At 42.5% G+C, this 18,273-nt stretch overlaps 1 protein-coding gene across 6 annotated transcripts in view; it reads right to left on the bottom strand.

Annotated features, from left to right (window-relative positions):
* Positions 1–14,661, bottom strand: part of EPHA5 (EPH receptor A5) — a 306,886-nt gene extending 292,225 nt beyond the window's left edge. For 4 of the 6 annotated variants that reach the window (XM_053607674.1, XM_053607675.1, XM_053607678.1 and 1 more), the window contains exon 1: positions 14,195–14,506. In XM_053607674.1, the coding sequence (XP_053463649.1) occupies positions 14,195–14,381 (187 nt within the window). In that variant the 5' untranslated portion in view covers positions 14,382–14,506. Of the gene's footprint in view, positions 1–14,194 lie in introns of all 6 variants that reach the window. The other 2 variants (XM_053607676.1, XM_053607677.1) reach the window with 1 other exon arrangement.
* Between the last annotated feature and the right edge of the window lie 3,612 nt (positions 14,662–18,273).

Below are 18,273 nucleotides of genomic sequence, written 5' to 3'. Positions count from 1 at the left end.
TTCCACTTTATATTATCTGTGAAATAATCCATCTATATCTCCTGAGTCAGATGTTCTGAGGATATCTAAGTTAACATTTGGAATTTAGAGATACTTACATACACACACAACACACACATATACATTTATACACATTTTCAAAATTAGTTTAATATTGTCAGGGATGGTAAAAGAAACTATTAATCAAAGTATATCCTTTGAAAATTAATTTCAAAACCGATGGCTATATTATCGGTTATACATAAAACCGTAATTAGAACATTTTTGAAGTTTGATATTGGCTTTTACAACTGTACATATCGTGGATTTCTTTATTGTAATAGTGATCATCTATATTGCTTTTAGCCTTAGGACATTTTAATATTTTCCCTGTGGAGATAAATACTTTAAAATATCTATATAGCATTTTTCTGAATCAGTTAATTATAAATAATATATATGAGCAAATAAATATTCAAGTTGTTTTTTAATGTGATGTTTCTATCACCCACATTGGAATCACTAATGTACTTTTTTTTTTTTTTTTTTTTGCAGTTTTTGGCCGGGGCTGGGTTTGAACCCTCCACCTCCGGTATATGGGACTGGCGCCCTACTCCTTTGAGCCACAGGCACCGCCCACCTGATGTACTTTTTGAAAAATGTAAACCCACTGGCTCTTACGAAAACCAACAAAATCAGGATACTGAGTGAAGCCTAGGAGACTGCATTTTGGAAAGTGCCCGTGCCCCACCCACCTAAGCGATTCTCACACTCAATTAGAATTCAGTGAGGAGAATCTGCCTGCCAAGAGCTGCTTCTGGAAGCTAAGTCTGGATCTGTGTATCCGAATCACCGCAGGCTGGCACCAGCACCAGCCCACACATCTCACTTCAAGGGCCTCTGCTCTAAGCAAGGGTTCTACAACAAGCATAAAGGTGGAGATTATCTATGGATCATCTAAAACTGGATTTTCACATCCAGACCTGGTACATTTAACAGTGTTCTGAGGTTGACTCCGATGAGTATCTCTGGGTTGGGAACCATTTGTTTAAAGTTTACTACATATTATAATTTGTTTTTCTGGTAGAGTTTTGTAAAGCTGCAAGACCAGATTACAGAACACTGGTCTTCTGCACAACGTCCCTTTTACATTTTAACCCAGTGGGCTTCAAACTGAGCTCACAATGGCCCAGAGGTTCTACAAGTGATGTCTCAGTGACACCGAAAATAAAAGAAAGGAGGAAAAACACAGCTGAGAAACTGAGTAACTGTTGCTATTTGCCTTTCATGTACTGGGGCTTCCACTGTGATTTCATTTGAATGAGTTTCTGCTGCTGCTGAAAAGAAATTAAAAAAACAAGTTTGAAAGCTTTGCTAACATAACATACTTGGTTTTCTATGGTGACTTATGTAAGAGCCTATCAGATGAAAATCAGTTTCTTATCCTTTGAAAACGAAGAATATTGTTCATGGCATCATTTAAACAAAAACACTACCATGACCAGGTTCAACCAGGCTCCAGAGTCAGAAGACAAAAAAGCCAATTTCCTGATGAGCTGACAGGTTTTCCAGAAGAAAATGAGTGTTGCGTAACTGAAAGCTTATCCTCGAGTTTTCTACCCAATTGCTTTAGCGTTGATGATAGAATTTCTTGATATGTGTTTTCCACATTTCTTCCTACAGATATTTACATGATTTTCGTCAAATGATTTTCTTATAAAATTTCTTATACAGTTTCTATAAAACACCATCCCTTGTTTGAAAGATGATATAAATAAATAATATCCACATCACAATACTAAGTACATTTAGATAAACGTGTTTTCCAGCAGAGTGGTTAAAACCAAGAAGTCCAGCATCAAACACACTTTTGTTGTTATTGTTTTTGCAGTTTTTGACTGGGGCTGGGTTTGAACCAGCCACCTCCAGAACACCGGGCTGGTGCCTTACTCCTTTGAGCCACTGGCGCCACCCATCATCAAACACACTTTGATTCTCATACTGGCAATTTATGTGTTTCGTGAAATAGAGCAAATTACTGAAATTTTACTAAACTCGATTTCCCTCTGGAAATTAACTGGAATAATTATATCGATGTGACTGCATTGGGAGAATTAAAGGAAGTTATGTGCTAATATGTAGTTCCCATAGCCATTATCATTTTTATCCTTCCCATCTAAAGAAAGATTCATTACAAGGAATTCTTATAGCTCACTGAAATCCAGTATTAACTCTCTGACATTTTTCCTATATTTGTTATTATTCTAGAGTAAATAGATTATTTCTGGAGAGATAGTTAATTAAACACACTAACTAAACCCTAACTAAACTATCCTTTAAAAATTACTTATCATTTTCAATTTAAACTGGCTCCCATATAAATATATGTTTTAGAGCTATTCTAGTCACAGGGTTGATGGCAACCATCTTCATGCTATTTTCTCTGTAATATTAAGAATTCTAAACCTAAAATACTTCATAAAGTAAATGACCCTGCAAATAATCCAGGAAATCTAGAACAAATGAAAGAGTAAATCTATCCACTCCCAAGAAACTTAAACCATCTAGAAACAGATGTTTTACATTGTTTTTCTGGAGGTCAAATTAAGTCAGCCTTCATGTAAATAATTTTATTTAATGTTGGCTGATAGTGGCTCAAGTCATGTGAATTCTGAGAATTTATCAAAAACAAGTTGGGGAGGAAGAGGAGCAGGGTTTGATTAAATTACGAAGAGACAGTGACCACAGAACAGCGGCTAAGCATCCTCCAGCAGCTGGCTGGTTTCTGTAGAACTTTCTTCCCATTGATATTTTCTTTTGGAAAATCTAAAATAACATGTTCTACAGACAAATTTCTTGGTGTTAACTTACTTTGGCTGGCAAATCATAAAATCTTTTAGTTGGCAACTTCTCAGTTTAGAAGAGGCTCTGTAATACCAGAGATTTTAACTCTATTAGTTATGGATTTAGGAAAAGAGCCATGTTGGCTCCACCAGCAATTCCGTGAGGAGATGAGACTGGGCGTGGTTAAAAGCAACAACTTAAAAAAACCAAGTTACTTTATAACCTTGATCCTTTAACACGACTGTGTGTACTGAAACGCCATATGGAGACCTAGCTTAAGAGAAGCAAAGCTTGCTTTACATGGGTGCTTTTCCTACATATGCAAAAAAAAAAAAAAAAATGGTATTTTACTGCCAGGAGTTTTGACTGAACTTGCTTTGGTGGGCAAGTCACGCTATCTCTGTCTGTGGTGAATTCTCAGCGCAGAAGGAATGGTTTTCCTTGGTTAACCTTTACCTTTTGCAGGGACTTCATCAAGAACAGAAACGTACTGATGAATAAAATACAATTCCATGTCAGTGTGAGAGGCCACACCTGGAGTAAAAACGGGCACACAGCCTCAGCCTCGGGGAATGAGTGTGCCCTGGCTCAGGCACAAACATCAGATCATCTGGGGAAGGACGGAGGTTGGGTGCATCTGACTGAGCTCAGCACTTCAGAGCCCCATCAGTTCCTCCCCACAGGAGCCTGGGCAGCAGGGGAGGAGAACCGGGGGTGGATGGGCAGCCAGGAGCCGTTCACCAGGAACTCAGTGTCCAGCTCAGGGGTTAGGCCTTATCCTGAGGGCACTGGGGGGCCACTGAAGGGTTTTTCCCAGGAAGCACATGAGGGCTGTTGAGTTGCTGAACAGAAGTCAAGTATTTTCCTTCTATTTTCTCCATTTACAGTAAATGTTAGTGCTCACTAACTAACAGGGACAATCAGGCCTTGCTAAACGTTGCAATGTTAACCAGGGTACTTTTTTAGCACCTGCGATACTTAATACATATACTTAACTACAGACAGAAGTTTCAAGAAGTACATTATTGATGTGAACTCGATCTTTCAACTCTAAAGCATATTGTCATAATAATCCTACTTTACAGATAAGAAAACATAGGCACAGAGAGGTTTTCTAGCCTGCCCAAGGCCACACAGCTCTAGATGGCTTGGCCAGGCTGCTCTCCCACCCGCAGAAGGCAGTGCTGATTCTGCAGTCATAAGACTTTAGCTTTGATATGAGTTTTGGTTTTTAATAGATCAAACTTTCCCATTTCACTTTCCTCATTTAATTTTATTCCTCACCAATAAATTACGTTTTCTAACTTATCATACAGATATTTTTATAGAGATCCATGTGTAATAATACACTTTCATAATATAAACTATATGAAAATAATTATAAAATATTTACTATAACCTTATATGTAAAGGTGGGGAAAAAACATCTGAGAGATTGGCTTGGATAGGAGATGAAAGGTGAATACATTTTCTTTTTCTTTCTTTTTTTTTTTTTTTTTTGAAAATTTTGCTGGGCCGGGCTTGAACCCTCCACCCCCAGTATATGGGGCTGGTGCCCTACTCCTTGAGCCACAGGCCCAGCCCAAAGGTGAATACATTTTCCACAAAATCTTGCAGTCCCTTCTCTTATTAGAAGAACGGCTGCCTAAAAAAATACGCCACAAATTAGGACAAACTTTTATTCTCAAAGCTCACTTCAGTTTTCAATAGAGCAGAAAGCAGGGATCAGCGATAGATCATAGTGTAAAGGTGAATTTCTTAGCGCAATGTTGGGTGTGCAAAGTTCCATCTAGAGTCTGCTCTTGCTAGACATTGGGAGCTGAATTGTTTATGGAGCAGACTAGAGTTACAGACACAAACGGAGAAGTTAAAACACACCTGCCCTAAAATAGGAAGGGGGAAGTGCGTGGGGGGGCGAGGCGAAGTGGGCCAGGGTGAGTTAACACAAGAGCACAGCCAGCCCGCCCACCATGTATTGAGAGGGGGAAGGATGGAGCTCTGAGTAGGCATGAAAGAAGGATCTCCAGGACTCCACAGGGACTTCCGTAAGGCTTGTCATACTTAGAATAACGTCACACACATAGCAAATCAATAATGAGCTGTAGTCCTGATCACAGCACACAGATATGTGTTCACGAGTGGGCAAAACACACACATGTATTTTAGGAGCAGGTTTAAACATGACACAGGCCAAGCTTCCCTGAAACTGTTTGACTTCACCTATCTAAAAGGACACCGTCTTGAAGAACGATGTAAAATCCTTTCTGAATATACAAAACCCAAGTGTATCTACAAGCAATATTTTAAATTTTGCATATAATTGAACAGATCAGAAAATTGTCTATGGGAAACAAAAACTAGAGGTGTGAAGCTATTATAGGATCATCTTTCTGTTTTAGGAAACTTCTGAAGATGTGATTCTCACAATTCTCCTCTCAGCAGCATCTTTCAGTTCCTTTTAATGCCTTTTCCATAGACATTTTACATACAGGTATATGTATGTACAATATATATAAGAAAATCTTGGGGGGCACCTGTGGCTCAAAGAGTAGGGCCCCAGCCCCATATACCGGAGGTGGCGGGTTCAAACCCGGCCCCAGCCAAAATCTGCAGAAATTAAAAAAAAAAATCTATATATATTCTTAAGGATGAAACTTATAATATTTGTGTAAGATGAAATATCCAGAATACAAGAAGATATTTCTTAATATGTGTTCTGGCTAATAAAAGACATCTTCCCCACCTGTGGAAAAATGAGGTAAAATGCAACACGTACAACCTAGGACCCTAGCACTGATGGGACCCTAACCAAATTTTAATATTCGATATTAAGTAATGGGAAAATCCAGGAGAAAGTTAGGACAATGTCACGCCCTCGATGTTTCTCCTAGATAGTTCTATGCAAATTTAAATATACAATTTCTTTTCTTAGATGGTTTTCCCAGTCTGGATTCCCATGAATCATCCTGTTCAAGGAAGGCCTGAGCTGGGACTGTGAAATCACATGTCAGATACTCCCTCCATAGTCACGGGAGAAGACAGACTGACCTTCGTTGTGTGACCACTTCCCTGACTCTAGGAGTTTTACTAGGCCACATATGTGCATTATTGTTTTATTTTCACAGAAACCTAGACCTATATCTTCATATCTGCATTTTAACTATGTAAAATCTGAGGTGGACGGTTCAAGACCATACCACGAGTACATGGTAGAGCCAAGTTCATGGTCATTACCTCTGCCCCTTCTGAACTCCCCATGGAGACACAATTACTGGGACGATAATTAAAATTAAGTGATAGGGGCCTCAATGGCATGGGCCACTGCCATGCCACTGAAGCATCAGCCAAGTGTCCGTATGACCCATGTTTATGATAAAATTACAAAACTGAGATATTTATATATGCCTGTTCTTAGGGAATTTCCCTCAAATAATATAGGCTTTTATTCTGACCCTTACCAAGCAAATAACAATGTGGAGTGTGGGGAGAATTTAAGCACTTTTACTCCCAGGCTTCAACTTACAGCTTTACAATTTATACTTCTGCAGCTCTCTACCAATTAGAAAAGTGTTTCAATCGCTCTCCACCACAAATATATGAAGTAGGCAGAGCCATCATTACCACGTTATGGATACATAAACTGAGTTTTAAAAATGTCATGAGTAGCCACAGGAGTTAGAGCTAATAAGTGTTGGAGACTAAGTTTGCTTTTGAATCCAATTGGATTAAAAAATAGTTTTTGTTCTCCTGGCTGGTTTTTCTGTAATTCCTTAGCATTTAATTCATTCCCTACTTTATTTCACTGTTTTTTCAAATCAAAAGCAGTGACGTGAAATCTGTAAGGTCAAGGCAGTTTTGTGGCTGTGTTTTTATTCCCCTTGCCTTCTACAGAAGTCAAATACCATGTTTGAAACTGGGCAAGGTGAAAATCCTTCAGACACAGCAGTCGAATACTTCAGGAGAGGCCTGTTCTCTCCGCTTTCTGGCACCTCATGACAGCATCAACCCACTGCCCAGAATAGCCCCTGAGTGACAGCAGAAACCAGGCCCTCTTCTGCAAAACGCCTGGCCTCACCTCTGCTGCCAGCACACAGGCCAGGGCTTTGGGGGAGATCTAGAACTTTGCTTTCTGAGCAAGCTCCTGCCACGGACTGCTGGGCTAAACTGGTGCCAGCCAGATCTGCCTGCTGAATTTGTCTTAGAAAATACATTAACCAGGGCGGCGCCTGTGGCTCAAGGAGTAGGGCGCCGGTCCCATATGCCAGAGGTGGCAGGTTCAAACCCAGCCCCGGCCAAAAACCACAAAAAAAAAAAAAAAAAAAAAAAAAGAAAATACATTAACCAGCATCCTGCAAAGGAAAGGTATTGCCAGTGCAGAGAAATGTGAGCCATCTTACAGGAAGGCAAATCTTACAGAGCCATCTTCAATTCTCACACTTCTGATTTTTAAGTAGAAATGTATGCCTGGGTTGAACACAATCTATGCTTTACCTTTAAGGACTAGGCCCCACGGTTTATTTACAAGAAGGCTAACCTTGTCTTAATTGGATAATTCAAAATCATGACATCCTTTGGGAGGGTGGACCCTAACAGGAGGGGCTCTGACCCTCCTAACTTACTCTGACCTTGTGAGCCATGGAAGAAAGAAGGAAGAGAGAGAAAGTGGGGGAGGGAGGGAGACCTGACAAAGTAAAATAATGACATGAAAGGATTGCAAGAGAAAAAAGAATTACACATCTCTCAGCAAAAGAACAGACTGTATTTTCTCTAAATCTTCCAATACTTAGCCTGAAACATGTTTCCAAGGATGAACATTTTCTTACAAAGCATATGCAAAATATTCAACCCTCAGCATGAATGTCAAGTTTTGGCTCTTTTATTTTATTTAATTTTTTTTTACTGGAATTACTTGTTTTATTTAACGGAGTTATGAGCTAAGTTTATTTAGAACTTAGGAGACGCTTGATGGATGGATAAGTTGGTCTGGGCAATAGTCCAGAAACTGAAACCTAATTAGAATTATCACACACACTTTAATCCCAATTATTTAATCTGTGGGGTATCTAACACCACAAGTGTTTGGCATGACTCAACAAAACAGAGGATCTTACAGAGAAACAGAAGGAAAAAATTAAGGGCATGAAACAAAATCATAGTAGAAATAACTCCTTATGTTTTCTTTAAACCACTAAAAATAATAAAAAAAAATAAAACATTATACTAACCTTAAAGAGGCAGTTAATAAATGTCATCATACTGAACCATGAAGTTTTGGAAAACTCTAAGTGTGGCACTTCTAAATTGCAATTTTATTTTATGACTGTAACATCTGGATTCTCACTGGGGAGGTTAGATACAAATTTGAGCTCTTAAGAAAAGAAAAAGATCAAGACCTTCAATTGCCATACATTTCACCAGACATAATTCAAATTCTTATGTATTATACAGCAGATTTTCTTATTTTTTTTCTTATTCATTTTGCTTTCCACTAACAGATTATATCAGGTAAGTATTTGTTAAGATGGTAAGGAAAGAACTCAGATGAAAATTTTAACGTCTCTACTTCTTTGGATACTCTTTAAGAAATATGTTTAAACTATTCAATTCAATGTTTTCTATTGTTATAATATAAATTTTAAATTACTGACATCATATTTTATGTGATAACAATAGCCATGAATCATTGCTCTATACGTGAAATCTACTGTGTCCAAAGAAAGTTGCAAATTCCAATCCAGTTTTAATACTCAAGAATACCTCTGTCACTATTTGTAACTTGACCTGCAAATAGCTATTTCACAAGACAACTTACAATCAGTGACCCTACCAACGTATGTGAAATTCTTCACTGCAAGAACATCTCGCATACGTTAACAAATTGATCATCAAAAATAATATATTGTTCAAAATATATATTTAAAATTCTTACATCGCAGCTTTGTTCAAACATTTTTAAAATCTATTTAATTAATGCTAAATAAATAAATGTCTGAAAAGTCAGAAACTAAAGGTAAACATAAAGGGTGGCCCTTCTAAATATTCATGCTAATTGTTTCAGATGCTCAAAATCAAATACTTCAAAATGGAGCATATGTATTTTGAAATGAGTATTTTAAATGGAACCAATGGTTTCAGACAAGATTTTCAGAGTAACTGTCAAATCTTCCATTTACCCAATGTCTATACAGTACTTTAAACATTGTTATTAGTACATCGAAAAACTCTTGTTATCATTTTCCTGTATCAAGTGCACCTCACTGAATAGACAGATTTTGTTGATTATCTGAACAATGTCTACTATTAATAATTACTTTAGGATTATTTCTAAACACTATGAACCATTTCAGAATGTGCTTATAAAGTCTTTACAACTCATTTTGCTTTTTAAAAATTATTATATTTTCATTTTTTTGCAGTTTTTGGCTGGGGCTGAACCTACCACCTCTGATACATGGGGCAGGCACTCTACTCCCTGAGCCACAGGCTCCACAGTTCCTGTCCTCAACTCATTTTGTTTTCTATCTACTTTTACATACACCCATAGAAACACAGGGGTACCAATTTTTGAAGTTGAATAACTACCCCATTAGGTTTGTCTATGTGTACAATGAACTGGATGTACCCCTTTTGAAAAAAATCCCTGTTTATCCTACTGATCACATAAATTTTGAGAAAAGGACTAAATAGGTATTTACTCAGTAGTGCACAGGTTCCCTGAGCTATAGAGACCAGAAGAAACTAGAATAAGAGCCACTCCAAGACTGCAAGGTAACAATTTACATTTCCAGCTCCCAACTGCTTTCATAATCACAATCCACACTTTCTTAAAAGAAAAATAAAAAGACACCTTTTAAAATCACCTTTTAATAATTAGTAAGCAAAGCTAGATGTTTAAAATGTCGATTAATTTAGATGTTTTATGAAAACCACTGCAAAACCATTTCAGATTTATTAAAAATGTAGCAATTTTCGGATCATTAGGTACCGGGACTCTATCTGCTAACTTAAATGGAAAAATGTATAAGATGCTGTCGACATTTTTTACGGTGTTTATTTCTTCAAAATATGAATACTACAATTTTTTTTATAAAGAACATTTAATTTGACGTATAAAAGGAAAAATAGCTATAATTGGTTAATATAATCATATACATTATACTCTAATTTTACAGTCAAAAGTAGAAAAGTTTCTTCCAAAAGAAAGAGCAATAAATTGGCCATTCAGGAAAATAAATAAAAAAGCACTCCAAACAAAGGAGAGGCAAGTGGTGGGGTCACTCAACAAAAGTGTCCTGGAAATAACTAAAGCACAGTCATTTTCCCAACGGCAACAACCAACACTGAACAACATATTTAATACTTCGGGAACGTTTGTGTATAAATAGCTATATTGCTTCATCTTGACATTCTGTGTAAACTTACAAAACCCGCTTACTTTAAATGGTCACATTTTGCAGAGCAAAATAATAATGTAGGTAATGGTAATTAATGCTTTTCTCAGTATAAAAAGGAAGCCCTTTGCCCAATTGTATCCTATGTGGACTTGAATAAAGGGTTAACAGTATTTCCAGATGATGATATGACCAGAATATTTCCAATCAAAGAGAACTCCCCACTGTAAATGCAGGAAGTAATCGCCCACCCTCCTCTCCGTCTTACAGAAGTACATAAAATCTTATGTGTCATACTGACACCCAAGATCTTTGTCTACCTCACAAAAGCTTAACAGGTCAAGACCCTGTACCCTCCTTTTCATGGTTTATTGAGCAAAAAGCCAAACACTTCCTGTCCTCCTGCCCTGCCCAGGATCTGGGATTTAAATAGGAGCAATGGCTCTCTTTTCTTGCTCTGTAGCGTCCTGGTGAGGAAGTGACTTTACTGTCCTTTTTCTGTGGGTTCCTGCTGACTTATCTAAAAGGAAATGAATTACAACAGGAGACAAGGCCACAAAATAAAGTCATTTAGTTTTACAAATCCCTTATGTCCTCCAATGTGTTTTATGGGCCTGGTCCTATTATAAACCAAGAAAAGCCCTAAAACAAACTTCTTTCCCTCTTCTTCCTGTCCAGTGAAAGACCTACAATTTTATGAATTTTTTTTTAGGCAATTCTGCTTTTTTCTCTCGTGTTTTTTTTTTCTCTTGTGTGTTTTTTCTCCTCTGCCTTTCCATCTCACTTTCTCAAACATAAAGAACATGAGGAACAACAGGACTTTTCTTTTCTTTTTCTTCCTTTCTTTTTCTTTCAGTTTTTCAAACACAGAGTGCTGACAATTATCAGAAGCTCTTTACCAGGACATTACTGACTGTAGTCTCAATGAATTAAGCTTGATTCACTGCGGGTGAATCATTTTCAATGCAGAGCTGTTCAGCAGTAATTGGCCAAGAATCCCTGCTGTGAAAAGCACTTGTCAAATAATGCTTGTTTACAAATATATCTCCAGACAGCAAAAAGTGGCAGTTACTGGATAAGTTCAGGGCCACCTCCAAAATTCCTAACAGTGGACATGCACTCCTCACTCATTAAATGTATTAAAGTTTCCACTTGTTGAAACACTTGCTAACGTTTGGCCTCTGGGATCAATGAGATGGCGGTGGCTAGATATTCTCCTGAATTCTTTTGTAAGAAAAGTTTTGTGTATTACACTGTAGATCAACGATTTCTTCCACATGCAGCTTATGCCTAATAAACTAAAAAAATAATAAACTAAAGACATGTGTATCTTATAAATCACTTACAATTCAGGCTAGAGATTAAGTTTTTCTTTTATTAGGTCCTTTTATATAATATTCAATATATTCTAACATTTGGAATAAATAAATTTCACATTTATTTGAGATGCTAGATATAGGTTTGTTTTTTCTGCACAAAGTTAAATTTAAAAATATCTAGAATACCAACTATGGAAGTCCCCCCATGATTATTTGTCTGCCTCCACACATACCCCACCCATGTCCTGAGAGTATTCATGTTCTACACATATTTAATGTATGTGCATCGTACAGTTTGGGAAACCACTAAGCATATATAATTTGCAGAAAGCAAATTATATTTGACAGCAAGTTATGAATTAATTCAGCATCTACCTCACATCTGTTCCTGACCTTCCAACATCTCTCCAGAAAAAAAAAAAAAAAAAAAACAGTAAATAAACAAAAGCTGACATTCTAATCTTAATCCCTAAATAAATATTTTAAAATAAGCTGCTGCTAGACATATATATTTTGCTGTTCGATTTATAGCAATCCCATGGAGAAACAGAAAAAAAGAATGAAAATTTCAGAGAAAAACAGAAATAAAGGTTGGGGATAACACCAAGTGAAAAATATGGGAAAAGGAGCTGAGCAGAGACACAATGATGGGATAATGCCATCGATGTTAGGAAGATTTTATTTCTAATTACATGTGACAGAATGCGTCGTACAGCACGCACGCTCTTATTCAGGGACTCATTTTTGGTCAGCTCCCCTCCAACCCCCATCTTACTACACCCCAAGTTTGGCGGGGAGAAGACCAGGTGAGTAAGAGGACAAGCTGGGGCCTTAAATCTGCAGCAGAGCCAGGCTGCTCCCGGAGACCCCAAGTCTGCTCTGGACACCTCAGGGGACCCCCGCGCTATGTCCTCCGGCCTCTTCTTCCTTCCTCAGTCTTGGCCCTGGTTCCCGCTTAACGTCGCCCACCCCAGAAGTCACCTCTTCCCATTTCCCACCAAGGGCGACTCCCTTTCGTCTCTAAGTCCTCCGGCCCCATTACCCCTGGAGAAAAAGAGATTTATGTAAGGGAAACAGGAAATGATGGGTGATACAGGGTGAGACCCCCTTACATTTGAAACCAGGACGCCCCTTTCGGGGGAATCAGAGAGTTAATAAAAGGACCTCTACCCTCGCTATCATCCCCCAGGCTTCTAACAGAATAAATTTAGCGTAAAAGGTTAATGAAAGGCCTACTACTCCAGAAAACATTTTGCAACTTTACTGGAAAAGGGAAATGCAAATTGCTTGGCTCAGCCTTGGACAATCACATATATACGTATCTTCAGACAGATGGATGGAGACGCGAAACCCTTTCATTAGAGTCAGGGGTTACAGAGAGAGGAAGTTCCCGGGATGGAGGGATCGCCCAGTGGCCGCTTCCGCGGGGTCCTCCGAGCCGGCCGCCCGGGACACCCGCCAGCGCCGTGGCCTCCAGCCAGGCTGAGCCCGCGCAAGTCACAGGACCCCGGACCCCAGCGCCGCCGCCTCCTCGCTCCGGGCCAGAGCCTCGCGCCACAGGAGGCGAAGGAATTTCTTTAAGGTTCTGTGCCTCACGCGTTGCAGCCACGGGGTTCAGGTTTTCGTGGGGAGCTGACAGCTCCCACTAGCCCCGATTGGAATCTGAAATGCTGCTACTCTCCTCTCCCGCGGCGAATGCGCCCTAGAGCCGAGATCCCAGCGCTGTCCGCGGGCGGGAGAGGAGTGAGCGCGGCTGGAACAGAGCGGGCCGAGGACTCAGGGCCCAGGGACCGGCGGCGGAGGGCCGAGCACCGGCCGGGCGCGGACAGAGGCTCCAGAGCTGCTCCCGCGCCGGCCCCGCTCCCCCAAAGGGGCGGGTACAGTCCCCTGAGTCCGGAGCCCACTGACTGGGGGTAGCGAGGGGAGCTGGTTCCTCCAGCATCTGGTGGGAGCCCGGCTGGTTCGAGCAGCAACTTCCCGGCAGCGCCACTCCCCCGCCCCTCCTCCCGCAGTCCCCACCTCGGTCCTTACCCCTCAGCCTGAGTGTGACAATGAACTCCCCAAAAAGAAGGGCACCCGTCAGTGTGGGGCGCCTTCTGACCTTAGCCACCCCCCTCCCACGGGAAACAGAATGTCTTCCCACCCACCCCAGAACTGCAGTTGGTGATGCCCTGAATAACAGCTCCCAGCAGGCGCTGCCCCCAAAATGAAAGCCTCCAGCCACCCCCACAACGTTTCCCATCACCGGCCTCAGATAACGGTTTCTAAAAGCCCCACGGCTCTCTCCAGATCCTCTGCGCCAGCTTGCAACGGTTTCCACTCCTTCGATCTCAATTGCCACTTCCTCACGCGCCTGAAGTGAGAGCCGGCCGCACCCAGCCCCCCGGCGCGGGTCGGAGCCCCTCTCCCCGCGGCTCTGCAACTCCCCAGCCCCGCAGCCGGCCTCAGTCCACTCCCACGTCCCTCGCGCAGCTAATGTCAAACAATGCCCCGGGGCCAGCAGAGCCGGAGCGGAGAGGACGGCGCGAGCGGCCACAAGGCTGATTCCAGAGGAGGAGAGAGTCCAGTCCAGGGCAGCGGCTCCAGACCGCGCTCCCAGGCCCCGCCTCGCCCCAGCGCCCGGGTCTCCGCGCCCCCCACCCCCATTCCCCAAATCCCTACCTTCGTTGCTGGGGCTGGCCAGGAGAGTCCGGAGCGCGGCGCAGAGGAGAAGGCACGTCCAGAGCGGGGCCCTGCGGTGGGCGCAGTGGCAGCTGGCCAGGGACGCGGGGGTGCTGGGGGTGTCGCCCTCGCTGCCGCCCCCCGGGGGCCGCCGCCGTCCCGCACCCCGGGGCCCCGAGCCCCGCATCTTCCTCGAGCCGCCTCTGCCGCTGCGTCCCGCGCGGCTCGGTCCGCGGCTCCGGCTGGCCTCGCGGGGAGGGCAGGGAAGACTGTGGGCTCCTCGTCGTCCCCCGTGGGGTCCCACGCCTTCTGGCACACGGGTCCTGCAAATCGGGAACCCGGGATCCGCTGAGGCAGCCGAAGTTTGCTGCTGGCTGCGTCGCCCTCCCCGGAACGCTGGTCCCGGCCGCCAGGGCAGGTGCGCGGAGTTAGTGGCACCGCGGGCTCGCCGTGTCCGGAGGGTCTCGCGTCCGGCCCCTCTGAAGACTTAAAGCCCCGGAGACTTCCTAAGGCTGGAGACGGTGTAAATGCCGCTGGCGGAAGGTAAAGATTCGCTCCGTTTTCAGCGCTGGCGTGGACGCAGGTAAGGAAGACCAGTCATCCTGAGACGAAATCCCCATCAAAAAGGGGAGGAGAGCGGGGTGTCCGAGGACGCAGGGCGCGGAGTTGAGGGAACGTGGCGCGGAGGACGCAGAGAGCGCGCGGCCCAGCGAGGGGCGGCCGGGGACGCGGGCGCGGGGCGCGGGGCCGGCTCGGTGTCGCGGGGCCGGGGAGGCGGCGGCGCGCGCGGCTGGGCGGGCGAGGTCGCAACTGCGCCGCCACCGCCGCCGCCGCCGCGTCCAAGCCGCGTCCCCGCCCCGCGCCCCGCCCCCGCCGCACCCCCAGTCCCCGCCGCCCGGCAGCCGCGGGAGGGAGCGCAGCGCGCAGTGGGGAGGCGGAGTGTCGCCCGCGGTCCCCGGGAGGGGCGCGTCCTCCTCCCGGGACGATGAGGGCGAAGGGGCCTCCAGACGCGCTGGCGAGGACGCGGGTCCCGGGGGACCGAGGCGGGTCCAGCCCTGGTCAGCAGAGCTCTGGGACCCTGGCACCCACCTCGGCCCCTAGCGCGCCGCCCTCCCCGCTGGTGGCACCGGTGTCCGCGGGTCTGCGCGTCCGGGGCCAGTCTCTGAAAAACCCGTTTGGTCTCCGCCCCTTACCCGTTCGGTTCTCCAGCTCGGGTGCCTGGAATGGGGACATCGCTCCACTTTCCCTCCGACGCTGGAGGATTCCTCAATACCGGGGCGCTAGCCCTGATTTCGGAAGCCAAAGAATTTGGCTGTGGAGATGGAGACGCGTCAGGCGGTTGAAGAGGCGATAATTTAATTCATTTATTTCATTGATAATTTCCTTTTTTAGAAATCGTGCTGTTTGCAGACACACGATGACCACAAGGCAAGTCATTTCAAGGCTCTAAACATTAATTATTTTACAGGATCGTGTCCTAAAAAACAGAGTAAGGATTAACTTTCTATTCTTTGCCTCTGTCCTGTTTTCCTCCCTTTAATCTTTCCCCCCTGTTTACTCCTTCCTTCTTTAAAATTAAGAGATATGTGAAAGGCGATTGTACTTGACTGTCATCAATTACAAAAAAAAAAAGACTACAAAAAAACACGTACGAAAAAGTGTGATTTTGAAACAAAGGCACCCCGTTTAGGTCTCTAGTCACACCTGGCACAGGTGAGTCAGCTCCCGGTTTTGACGTAACTGGAGCCCTATTTGTCTTCAGAATAAATTTTTCACAATCTTTGGCTGATGACTTTATTTTGTTGTTGTTTAAATATCTGCAAGGAAGATGAAGGAACAGTGGTGTGATCTTGTAAAGAAGTGAAAGCTCATCTTTGATTTCCCCCCACCCCCTGATGTTTTGGCACCAGAAGTCTGGAAGCTGCAGCCTTCATTATAAAATGTTCCAAATGGATGAAGCAAATTTAGGGGAATGGAAGGGAATCAGTCTTTCGGTTTGGCAAAAAGCTTTACAATGAGATGGAAAGTTAAAATTTATGTTTCCATTTAAGACCAAGCTTCAAAGTGTAAGCTTCCCCCCCCCCCATTCGTAGTTGCTCTACTTAAAAATGTTTAAACACAGTATCAGCTAAGATACCTGGAGCTTAAGAATACATAATACAGCTCAGGAGAGACTTAAACCTTTAACAGGGCTTGTCCTAGTTCCTTCACATCATCTGTAGGCCTCGTATTTTAATCAGTAAAATGTAGGATTTGGAGAAGATGATTTTCCAGCTCCCTTCCCCTTCACAGTCTGGATTTCTGCCTTAGTACCCGGCTTATCTGTCTCCAGTTATTGACTATGGACTACAAATAACTTAATTTCTTTAGCCTGGAATTTATAGCCTTCTACTGCAAAGTGTTTAAACAAATTTTCTGTTTTATTTCACACTAAAGTTTTAAATTCAATGTTGCTCTAAATTGCCTCATGCTGCCCTCATTTTTATCCCTGTTCCTTTGTTCTGCAGAAATCCCATACACAAAAATATTAAAATCCCCAGCCCCCTGCCCAACCCCCCAAATATTAAAATCCCCCAGCCCCCACCCACCCCGCATACACATTGCTCTGGTCTAAATCTTTCTCAGAGTCCAAGGAGAGTCACCTTTTCCCAAAAAGTGACTTGATTCTATTCCTCAAAGCACATGTAGCTTGTGACTTAAGTAAATCAACACAATGCCAGTATTTTCTGAATCCAAAACTGGAAAGGTGATCTAATTATCCACAGATATAGGGACAGAGAGACTTTAAACCAAATATATTAAAGAAAGCCTGGAACACTGTTCACTGTGGTCAGAGTAGTGAAATCTTCCAAGCCTAACTTACTAAGTGATTGAGAATTCAGAACGCAATTTTTTTTTTATTTCCTGCCTTAAATAGCAGCCATTTTTGTCTTAGTTGTTTGGCAATGTTATTAACTATCTGTAAAAGAATGCACAGTTATAAATAAAGCCCCAGTGATAGCAATGAAAGTTGTTTTTGGTGTGGGGAGGGTTAATCAGAGATGGCAGTGATGGTGGTTGGGCTGGATGTCAGTCTCAAAGTAGAACTGACATTTCCTCACATGTTGATTTCTTGGCCTGTTAATAACCTTACCACACTTACACTGAACCACGATGCTACATAAAACTGGATTTTTTCCATACTTACTGCTTTGCACAACAAAAGGTTCCAGCATCAGTACTGACTTGGCTGTTTGTGTTTCTCATGTAGGGACACGGCTGCTGCAGCTTCAAAAGATGAAGGTAACTAGTATCCGGGAGATCTTGGCTTGTATGTGGCTGTACTGTTAAGCTTCCAAGAAGGAAGGATGCTCAGAGTAGCCTTGATAAGGCACCTTGAACATTTACTACCTTTATAAAAAGTGTTAACATTATAATTAAATTCAGTGTTTTAATAACCCTAAATATATCTTCTCTAGATTCAAAGTAGAACAACAAAAGCAATCTTCATAGAAAAACTTTCTAATTTTTACTGAAGAGGCATTCACACATGCCTGTGTGAAGCATTTTGTGATTTTTTTTTACATTAACTATTTTACTTAATACTAACACTTCAACCTGGATAATGTTGTAATTATAACCCCCAAGTTAATGACCAGAAATAGGTGACCTCAGTAGTCTCACAGTTGGGAAGACCAGGGAACTTTAACCCAGGGTACAAACTCCATTCAAGAAAATTCTCATATAACAGAAAAAAAGAATAAATTTGATAACCAAGTTGGTCAGAAGTGGACCACCCAAAAATTGTGCATGAGTGGGGGAAGTCCATAGGTACAAACACTTAAATTTTTAGGTGTATTTGAATCCAAAAGCAATTAAACAAAGAATATAGTACAGGCCAGATAAATTAACAGGAGCAAAAATGAAGCTAAGACTCATAAACAAACATTACTTGGTGAAAAAGACTATTTCATGTACATGGTTTGTGTACAATGGTGGAGGCAAAGGACCAAATCAAGAAAATAACAAGATTGAAGTATATGGTCAGATAATCTTGGCACAAACAGATGGCCCATGAGTCTGGAAACATAAACAATAAT

Source organism: Nycticebus coucang, chromosome 10 (genome assembly GCF_027406575.1).
Source record: "Nycticebus coucang isolate mNycCou1 chromosome 10, mNycCou1.pri, whole genome shotgun sequence".
Taxonomy (NCBI): Eukaryota; Metazoa; Chordata; class Mammalia; order Primates; family Lorisidae; genus Nycticebus; species Nycticebus coucang.
Note: the sequence above shows the minus strand (reverse complement) of the source record. Positions and strands in the feature narration are given on the sequence as shown.